Below are 10789 nucleotides of genomic sequence, written 5' to 3'. Positions count from 1 at the left end.
TGGATAAGGAACTGGCTTGAAGGCTACACTGAGAGACTGGTGGTCAATGGCTCTATGCCTAGGTGGAGGCTGGTGACAAGTGGTGCCCCTCAGGGTTCTGTCTTGGGACTGGTACTCTTTCAAATCTTTATCAATGACATCGAGCATGGGATTGAGTGCAGCAAGTTTGCAGATGACACCAAACTGAGTGGTGCAGTTGATAAAACAGAAGGAAGGGATGCCATCCAAAGGGACCTGGAGAAGCTTGAGAAGTGGGCCCATGTGAATCACATGAGGTTCAAGTCCAACTGAAAGGTGCTGCACCTGAATCAGGGCAATCCCTGGCATGGGTACAGACAGAGTGAAGCACTTATTAAGAACAGCTCTGTGGAGGAGGACTTGGGGGTTCTGGTGGACAAGAAGCACAACATGAGCCAGCAGTGGGTACTTGTAACCTAGAAGGGCAACTGCATCCTGGGATGTATCAAGAGGAGTGGCCAGCAGGTCGATGGAGGTGATTGTCCCCCTCTGCTATGACCTTGTGTGGTCCCACTTGGAGTGCCACAGCCAGGTGTGGGGTCCCCAGCACGAGAAGAATGTGGACCTGTTAGAGTAGGTCCTGACGACAGTCACAAAATGATTGGATGGCTGGAGCACTTCTCCTACAAAGGAAGTCTGAGAGAGCTGTTCAGTCTGCAGAACAGAAGGTTCTGGGGAAACCTCATTGCAGCTTTTTAATACTTAAAGGGGGCTTATAAAAAAGATGGGGAGCAACTTTTTACTTGGTCAGGTAATGATAGGACTAGGGGGAATGGTTTTAAATTAAAAGAAGAGAGATTTAAATTAAATGTTAGGAGGCAACACAGAGGTTGTTGAGGCACTAGAACAGCATGCACAGAGAATGTGTGTATGCCCAATCCCTGGAGGTGTTCAAGACCAGATTGCCCTGGACAACCAGATCTAGTGGGTGTGTCGCATTAAGGGGTGTATTAACTGTTATTGGCCGGGTCGGATTCAGGGTACTGAACCAGCACAATCACAGATTCACCAATAATGCATTAACTGTTAGGGGTCTGGTTAGATTCAAAGCACTGAACTATCATGGCCACGTATTCACCAATAACGTATAACCACTCTTACTCCAGTCACAGTTAATGAGAGCTATCACGACCAGGAACAATGCAATCAAGTGTGATTTATTACAGCAACAGGTACACAGGTTCTTTGGATTGCCAGCGATAGTGACTGTCTGCAAAAGCAAGCTAGCATGCATGAAATACACAGGTGACACAGGCGTTACAGGTGTTACAGGTGTGCAGCCTGGAAATTAACGTGTTAAAAGGATCAATGACTCTAGAGAGATTTATAACCAAGTGTTCAAATCTCACCCAAAAGCCAATGGGGGGAGAAGAGAAGCTTAGCCCGTCGACTGGTCCCAGGAGTCAGGAGGTCCTCAGGATGTTGTATTCCCTCGGGATGGTATCTCCCCTGATGGTGGTATCTTCCCTAACAATCCCCTCTCTCTTAGGCCAATTTATATTATTTTCTATCTTTTAGGTGGAGCTTGAGTGACTCTAGTCAAGCATATCTTAGTTATGATTGGTGAAAAGTTCTCCCGTCTCTGTTTAAAGTAACAGGCTCTTAGAAATTCAGAGCACTTGCTCAGTGAGGGGTGGTTGCACCTTGGAGGCGGGTAACTTTTGGGATGGAGGTGTGTTTTGGTATTATAATAATATTATAATGAGTAAAAGTATACTAGGGTACAACATTTGTCAAAACATGATGAGTCCTTAGATCAGGGTAGCAAAAAGTGCAGCTTATAGGTCTCGGTGTGCACAAGAACAATCGAGTCCCCACCTGGTCACAGAGCCTAGCCATGGTGTCTCCACTTCACTCTACACTCCATAATGCTCATTAGAGCTAGCACACCAAGTTCCCCCAGCACGATAGCATCTAAGCCTAGGGAACACTCAGGTAATGCAGCTATGCCCTACCCTGAAAGCCTCTTCAATGCTGTACATTTAGTTTAAAATGTGAATGTTAGTTTTATTTTCCTAGTTACTTCAGGCAATGGCACCACAGGGTGGCATCCCTGCCTATGGCAGGGGGGCTGGAACTCGATGATCTTTAAGGTTCCTTCAAACCCAAGCCATTCTATGGTTCTATAATTCTATCATCCTCTTCTCAGTCATCTACCTCTTTATCCAGACTGGGAATACACTTCTAATAGTGATGCCCCACCAGCACTTGAAATCTCATGTAGTTTGTCTTTGGCAACTTCCCCTTTATTGACATGTGCCATGTCTTGGTCAGGATGCCTCTCATGCTTTTAGATGCCTTCTCTGCAGAGAGAATAATTTTATTCTCTAGCTGTGTGGTCTGGCTCCTTTTCCTCTACTAGTGGGCCTAAATGCTGGGATCTACTCTTCACAATCATGGCCTATGACCAATATGTGTCCATTTGCCACCCAATGAAGTACTCCAGTGCCATGAAAAGGAAGGTCTGTGCCTGTCTCGTGGGAGGCCTGTGGGCTCCCCTCCTTGGCAGAAGTGGCACTCTGCCTTTCATTGCCCTGCACTGGCACTACACAGTCACTGACAGCTTCTTCTGGGGCCTGCTACCCGTCACACTGCTACCCGTCATACTTGACTGTGATTATATTGTGCCTGGGGCCATCCCATCTTCCTCTGTACCAATCACATTGCTAATGTCTCCCTCAAAAAAGTGGCATACATCTTCTCCAGTGGTGTGATGCCTCCCATCCCATCCCATCCCATCCCATCCCATCCCATCCCATCCCATCCCATCCCATCCCATCCCATCCCATCCCATCCCATCCCATCCCATCCCATCCCATCCCATCCCCTTCCTTCTCTCCTTCTCCTCCCTCCCCCCCCAATCTCCACTCCCGTCCTCTCCCCTGTCCCTTCCCCTTCCTTGCTCTATCTCTCCCAATCTGCGATAGCCATGGATGTTTTCTTCCCCTCCAAGGGTCAGTGCCCAACACACTGCAGACCTTCTGCAGTGTGTTGCAACCTCACATTCTTCTGGGAGTGGGGAAGGGGCTCCATAAACACCCATCTTATACCCACCGAGGGCAAAGCCATTATCACAGAATCACAGAATTTCTAGGTTGCAAGAGACCTCAAGATCATTGAGTGCAACCTCTGACCTAACACTAACAGTCCTCCACTAAACCATATCCCTAAGCTCTACATCTAAACGTCTTTTAAAGACCTCCAGGGATGGTGACTCCACCGCTTCCCTGGGCAGCCTGTTCCAATGTCTAACAACCCTTTAGGTAAAGAAGTTCTTCCTAACATCCAACCTAAAACTCCCCTGGCGCAACTTTAGCCCATTCCCCCTTGCCTGTCACCAGGCATGTGGGAGAACCTCCACCTTGCTACAGCCTCCTTTAAGGTACCTGTAGAGAGCAATAAGGTCGCCCCTGAGCCCCCTTTTCTCCAGGCTGAACAAGCCCAGCTCCCTCAGCCGCTCCTGGTACGACTTGTTCTCCAGATGCCTCAACAGCTTTGTCGCCCTTCTCTGGACTCGCTCAAGCACCTCGATGTCCTTCTTGTAGCGAGGAGCCCAAAACTGAACACAGTACTCAAGGTGCAGCCTCACCAGAGCCAAGTACAGGGGGACAATCACTTCCCTAACCTTGCTGGCCACACTGCTTCTTATACAAGCCAGGATGCCGTCGGCCTTCTTGGCCACCTGAGCACACTGCATTCTCCCAGAACAGCTCAGGAGGGCATACACGGAGGGATGAAACATCTACAGCCAAGGCTGGGATGCAGAATTCTTTAATGAGTGTACAGAGCAAAAGCAGGTCACTCTGAGCTGAGACCCCTCTTCTGAGAAGAGCACAAAGAAAAGGGAGAGAAGGAGGTAGGTGAAGGGATGGAAGGAGAGGCATGAGCCATGTTTTCAGAAAGCGCAGGCTGGCCCCTTCCTGCCAGCATTTGCCAGAGGAGCTGAAAAGGTCAGACATTCTGAAAGCAATGGCCTGAAGATTCCTCCTTTGTGTAGCACCGTATATGAAGTTCCTGGGAGAAGAACCCCAGGGCCATGGCCACTGGCTTCTTTAGCAGGGCAGGCACCTTCTGCCACAGTAGCGGCTGGAAATGCCAGAGAGGTCACAGCAGCCGGAGGTGATGGGGACTCCGTCACAGCTGAGGATGCTGCCAACGGCAGCGGAGGTGGAGGATCCTACAACGGTGTTCTGCGGGAAGGAGCTGAGGATGGGGCCGGGCAGGGTCACCACCACGGGAGAGGGCTCAATGACAATGGTGGAGTTCTGGCACTGCCTGACACAGGGCTCGTTGCAGCTGCTGGCCAGTGGGGTCGGGCCACAGGGCCGGCATGGCAGGCACTGGTTGTAGCAGGACATGTCTTGGGCAGGAGATGCACCTGGGAGAGAGGGCAGAGAAGAAGTAGAGCACATGGATAGGTGACTTACCAGCTCAGTTACCCCATCGCAAAAGGGCCAAGGCAACAGCTGAGGGTGGAGGTGGAGGCTGTGCCAGGAAACACATGGTGTTCATCGCTTTGTCCTGACAGGGCCCTTCAAAGAGCAGTCTGGCCCAGGAACGCTCTCACATAGTACATAAACCAAAAGCCGCCTCAGACCCATGTCCCAGTCACTGTCTACACAGACTTTCTGTATCCACCCCTCTCCCATGGCAAGAAACTCTGAGGCCCAGCATAGCACTGAAGCACGACCAGATGAGATGTCTATTGATGCAAGATCCCTTCCACTTTGGAAGAGGAGGAGAGAGGGCTTCAGACTCACCTGGTTCCCAAGGAGGACAAGGCGAGAGAACTGGATGGGAGAGCAGGGAGCTGGACTGCTCTTTATACTGGTCCTTCATTGCTGTAGGCCATGAGACACCCTTAACAAAGGTAATAATTTTTTATCAAGCTCATCTTGAATGCAAACTATCCCAACTAATAATATGTATGGTCTGTGTTGGTTTCCTACACTGCTGCCTTTTCATTTCCAGATTTAGGTCTTGCCCGTGCCCCATTTAAGGATTCTTTGGAGTGTTGGGATGAAAGGCCCAAGGATTTCTAGGGCAGGAATGCATTAGCGATGGCAGAAAACTCAAGTGATAGATGTGTCCTGAGCAGTGAGATGATGTCTGTCTGGGTCACTTTGTTGGGGCTGTTTGAAGTGTCATACTCAGGAGGAAGCTCCCACAAGCTTCAGTTGGTTTCTGAAGGACTTCTGTGCATGAGGGTGTGTCACGTCCTTCCCTTTCCTGCCGTATTTAACTCTTTCTTGGTCCGTAGTTGCCTCCCCAGGTATGCGATTTGTTCTACTGGCTTTTGATCCCATCCCCATTTACATTGCCTTCCAGAATTTATATTCTTTCCCTTTTCGACTCTGACCTTCTCTGTGCCATCTGCGAGTTCACAAACAATACCATAGAATCACAGAATGGCAGTATAATATAATGTCTTTGGTTGGAAGAGACCTTAGAGATCTTCAAGTTCAAATCCTCTGCCATGGGTATGGTTACTTTCCATTGGAACAGGCTTCCCAGATTCCCATCCAATGTGAACTTGAATATTTCCAGGGACGGGGCATCCGCAAGTTCTCTGGACAGCCTGTTCCTCTGTATCACTATCCGCATAGTAAACAATTTCTTCCTAATGCCTAATATAAATATATACTCTTTTAGTTTATAACCATTAGCCCTTAACATACTCCAGAGAGGAAGGGTCCCTCGTTAGGGCAGGGTCTCTCAGATTAGGGGTGTGATATTTACTCTTATAATGAGGATAGTATAGAGAGAGTTCACATTGGAATACTCCTGATCTTTGCTTTTCAGCCATCTATTCAGATTACATTGACTGATGTTGTATTCAAGGACACACATCAGGATGTTTTCCCTCAAGAATGTCAACATAATGTTCTTCTTGATTAGCAATTCTTCAGTTAATCATCCTCTTGACACCTCCAAGGCCTGGGTTATCTTACCCTGTCCTCAAAGGACATATTTTATCTCTTTTAGGGGAAACAGAGCTAATGATCGAGTGGTATCAAAGACAGCAGAGTCAAAATGGACAAAAGGATATCCCATGACATGTGATGTCCTGCTCATCCATGATGCCTTGGGGAGTTGGATGAGGGTGCTGCCACTGCTCAGGGAATGGCTGGGCATTGCTTGGCTTTTGGTGAGCAATAGCATTATGTGTCACTAGTTTGGTGGTTGTTTTCTTTTATTATTTTTATTTCTGCCTTTCCTTCTTATTGAACTGTCCTTATCTCAACCCATGAGCTCTTACACTTCTTTTTTTCCGGTTCTCTCCCCTCACCACAGCAGAGGGGCAGTTAGCATACGTCTCACAGTACTTAGATGCCCATCAGTTAAACCACAACACTTAGTGACTTTAACATGATATGTGGAGGTGTATCTATGCCATTTCTTAAGCATATTTCAAGACGGACTAGCTGGTGAATGAGAGGAAAACTGTCTGTAAAGTCTCAGTCAGAGGTGGCTAAGGGAGCCCAGGACCCAGGCATAGAAATTGGGCATGCTGAGAACCCATGGCAATCTTTGAGAGATCTCTGTGAGGGTGGGGATGCTTGCAAGACCAATGGGTGATGGCATGCATCCCTCGGGAAAGCAAACATCAGATTGGCCTCACCAGAGGAAAGGAGGGGGACCACGTGCTGGGAGGGAGGAGCCAGGCTCCAGGCAGGATCACGAGATGGGCTGAGGGCCCGTGCTGCAACGTTTCCTACATTAGTTCTCTCCAGATTTTGCGCATTCCCAGATGCAAGGTCACTTGAGTGCATTTACAATCCTCCTTGCCAATCTGCCACTCTCATCCCATCCTCCTTGCCATTCATTTCCTTTTAATTCGTTCCTCCCAAGAGATGGAATGCATGAACATGGGTGTGATTGCACATCTAGTAGGTGAGGTTGTGTGTTTCCAGCAGGGATCTTCAATCCTGACCAGACAGAGGAGAGGAATGGGGCTTGGCTCTCCGTAGGGAACGTTTTGATGAGTGCTGGTGGCGTTCTTTTGGGTGTTGTTAAAGGCAGTGACCTGCCTGTGGCTGCAGTCTGTATGAGCAGCTATATTAGTGTCCTGTATGTGTCTCCATGTGTGTTCCTTCCTCGGATACACACTCAGGTTTGCTACTGGCCCAGCCTGCAAAAGGGAAAGCAGAAGTCCCATCCATCAGCAAAGAACAGAGAGTTCTGAAGGTCTCTGGGTGCACTAAGCAGTCTAGAACCAGAGTCCCAATGCTCTGGTACCTGCCAGAGGCAGCAACTTCGCTAGCATCCCTCAACAGCCACCAAGATGGTCATGGGGTGCATAACATGCTGACAGTCTGGAGAGCAGTTTGGCAGAAAAAGCCCTGGGTGTACACCAAGCTGACCATGAACCAACACTGTGTCCTGTCTGCAAAGAGGGCTAATGGTGTCCTCGGATACATTAGCAGTGTTGCCAGCAGGTCGAGGGAGGAGATCATTCCCCTTTACTCAGCACTGGAGAGGCCACTCCAGGAGTAGAGTGTCTAAATGTTGGCTCTCATTTCTATATGTGTCTTGGCTCCCCAGGACAGGAAAGTCAAAGAAATACTGGAGAGAGACAAAGAAGAGTCACAGTGACAATTGAGAGACTGGAGCATCTCTCCTCTGAGGAAAGGCTGAGAGAGCTGGGACTGCTCAGCCTGAAGAAGAGAAGGCTCAGGTGGATCTCATTCATGTATAGGAATAACTGAAGGGACAGCACAAAGAAGATGGAGTCAGACTCCTCTCTGTGGGGATGAGTGCCAGGACAAGAAGCAATGGCCACAAAATGAAACACAGAAGGCTCTTTCTGAGCATTAGCAAATACTTTTTCACTGCATGGTTGACCACGCCTTGGAGGAGATGGCCCCACCAGGCTGTAGAGTCTTCATCCTGGTAGATTTTCAAAAGCCTTCTGGACATAGCCAAGGACACCCTGCTGGCCCTGCATGATCAGGATGTTGAGTCAGGTGAACTGCAGAGGCTCCTTCCAGATGTGAAATTTGTGCTTATTCATCAGTGTGAGCCATGATGAGTGGCAGAGAGAAACAGTGTTCTTCAGCCTTCAAAAGAAGGTTAAGGAAGAGCTTTTTGATGCTTCTGATACTTGACTGCAGGACAAAGAGACAGATGGAGCCAAACTATTCTGGAACACCACGAAAGAACACAAGGCAATGTCTGTAACATGAAAAATTCTAACTAAAAAATTATGAATTATGGTGGTTCTCTTTTTTTTATTATCTGTGAGGATGGATCATGAATGTAGATGAAGGCCAGTAAGAGTGACCCTCCAATTCCAATTAAAATACCATTAGTTGGAGATAACACCAAAAGGAAAAGGGAATAGCCTAGGTCAAGTTACGCCCTTTCAGATGCCCTTTCAGCTGCTGGGAACCCACTGATCCAACATCCTTTTCCCTGCTGACTCACCACACCTCCCCCTATGGAATAGGTTGACTTTGTTCCCCCTCTACCCCAGGCTTGTGGCATCCCACACCCCACTGGAGCCAGGTTCCTCTTGCAAATGCTAGGTTTTCCTAACAGAAATAGAAACAGCCACAGTCCCTGGGATGTTGCACAGCAGGGTTCCTGACTGAAATTTTTCAATGGTAGCTCCTGCTGGAATTGGGAGAAACCCCAGGGAGCATTTTGGGCACAGTCAGAACAAATCATTTCTCATTGCTGCATCTCCCCTTATTCCCCCAGCAGAGTCATTTCCGGCAGCTCTGTTCTCTTGGGTCTGGGAGGTGCTTTTCTGACTCTCTCTCCTGCAGCAAACAGGAGGGTCGGTCTCAGCATGCAGCGTGGGTATCTCGTCCTCACTGCCTTCCTGGGGCAACTGCCGGGTAAGTGCATGCTTTTAATCAAGGTATAAATCTTCTTTCCCCAGGAAGCCCTCATCAACCTTACCACATTTAAGTGGGGAACAACTCCTGATTCAAAGGGAAATGCTGATAAATGTTGGCTCCCATTACTGGCTCTGCACCAAGAGAGACATGAGGTCATTCTCCTAATTTTCCTGTTATTTCAGTCCAATTCTTTCTGCCTCTCTCTTCTAGTCCACCAGATGAGATTTCAGTTGGAGAGACATTAAAGCTTGTTACAGAGACATTAAAGCTCTCCTCCCATGGACATTACCAGGGTGTCCAGTCTGTCTTCTGCCTGATGCATTCCTGCCTTGGCCTCCAATGTCCTCCTGCTTGTCAACTCAGCCAGGGCTCCCTCCAGACACCACTCACCTCAGCCTGTGTATACTGATTGGCATCAGAATCCCCAGAGATGACAGGGATTAGGAAGCAGGTTGAACCTTTTCCCTGTAGCTGCATGGGCCCCTCAACCTACTGGAGGTTGCTGGACTCAGCACACAAAGCTAGGCATGAAAGGCTGTGTCCTGGTCCCCTGGGCAGAAGGAGAACAGACAGGAGGAGCAGGCACCCAGCACAGCTATTCTCAGGGTCCGCTCTGGCTTAAGGAGCTCTGCCCCCAAACCACCTTGCTGTGACTGGGCCTTGGGACCTTTCTGCCCAGCAAAGGACAGGGAGCCTTATCCCCCACAGCTTTGAATTCACTCCTGTTTGGCTGCTTGGAGACTTCCCTACAGAGCTGCTGACCTTCTCTTTCTTCCAGAAATTATGGGGCAGGTGTCCGTCACCCAGCAAGAACGACAAGTCACTGTGGAGCAGGGAAATGCATTTGAGACCACCTGCACATACGAGACCTCCTACTTTAGGGGCTTGCTCTGGTACAAGCAGAAGAAGAGCCAAGGCCCTCAGCTGCTTTCAAATCAAGCAATAGCAGGCACCAAGCAGGGTGACCGTTTCACCACGGAGCTGAACATCACGGAGAAATCCAGTGTTCTGCAGCTGAAGGAAGTCGAGCTCTCTGACAGCGCTTTGTACCTCTGTGCTGTGAGTGACACCCTGGTGCAGGGAGCTACACTGGTTGAGCAATAACCCTGGGAAGGGAGTGCAAGGCAGAGCTCTGGGATGGCGTCCTCAGTCCCCTGGCTGCTCTGCTTCCCCTGTGCACCCTGAGATCTGCCAGCCAGATGCCCTTTCCCAAAGGGGCTGGTGCCTGTGGCTGTGCAAAGAGTGCTGACCCTGACTGGCTGACCAGAACCACAGTGCTCTGTTTTTCTTCCCTTCCTGGGCTACCTGAATAGGGCAGATCCTGCTGGGAACCAAGATTCCCCTGGGGGCTTGTTCTCAGCCCCTTGATCCCAGATTTAGTAAATTCCTGAAAACCCATGATAAATCAACTTGCTTCAAATCATGGCCAGCTGAGCCCAGAGACTCCTAGAACAAGTTCTGACAGAGATTTGCTGTGTACTTTTCTCTCTTCAATGAGTCAGTAAATAAAATGTATTTTTTTCTGAGCCATTTCATCATCTCCAGACTTGCAGCCAGTTCATGTCCAAAACCTGTGCCTGAGGGACAGAACAAAACACATAGAATATCCCTGATTGCCAAATGCCCAAGAGATCTCCATGTTCATCACAATAAGCAAGCAAAGAAAGATATAAATGAAGACTTACAACCAGATGGGGTGGTTGTTGTCTCCTCAGGGGTGCCAGGGGTATGTGATCATCTGCAGCTCCTGCACAGAGAGCAGTTTTGTAGTGACCAGCTCCCACAGCAGTGGGGGATTGTACGTCTGGGAGAACCTAGGTGTCCTGCATGCAGCAAATGCTGAGACAAAGCAGGAGAAATGAGGATATGCTGATAAAGGTTCCTCCATCTCACAAACCATGCTGAATGTGGTGTTTTAATGTCCT

At 48.9% G+C, this 10789-nt stretch overlaps 1 protein-coding gene and 1 long non-coding RNA gene across 2 annotated transcripts; one reads left to right on the top strand and one right to left on the bottom strand.

Moving 5' to 3' along the window:
• Nucleotides 1-3953: 3953 nt before the first annotated feature.
• On the bottom strand, nt 3954-4376 carry LOC137844583 (feather keratin Cos1-1/Cos1-3/Cos2-1-like). Its single transcript, XM_068661054.1, has one exon. The coding sequence runs from the start codon at nt 4374-4376 to the stop codon at nt 4071-4073; it is 306 nt and encodes a 101-aa protein (XP_068517155.1). The 3' UTR covers nt 3954-4070.
• A 2373-nt stretch (nt 4377-6749) lies between these two features.
• Nucleotides 6750-9778, top strand: LOC137844628 (uncharacterized). Its single transcript, XR_011089958.1, has 3 exons — nt 6750-8819; nt 8906-9016; nt 9643-9778. It is a non-coding gene; the product is annotated as an uncharacterized lncRNA (long non-coding RNA).
• The last annotated feature ends 1011 nt before the right edge of the window (nt 9779-10789 follow it).

The sequence above is a fragment of the Anas acuta genome, chromosome 25 (assembly GCF_963932015.1).
Source record: "Anas acuta chromosome 25, bAnaAcu1.1, whole genome shotgun sequence".
NCBI classification, from domain to species: domain Eukaryota; kingdom Metazoa; phylum Chordata; class Aves; order Anseriformes; family Anatidae; genus Anas; species Anas acuta.
The sequence above is the reverse complement of the archived record's forward strand: the minus strand, read 5'-3'. Positions and strand labels throughout refer to the sequence as shown.

Excerpts from the sequence above, each read along its gene's own strand:
- LOC137844583 (XM_068661054.1), bottom strand. The coding sequence starts at position 4,376 with ATGTCCTGCTACAACCAGTGCCTGCCATGCCGGCCCTGTGGCCCGACC.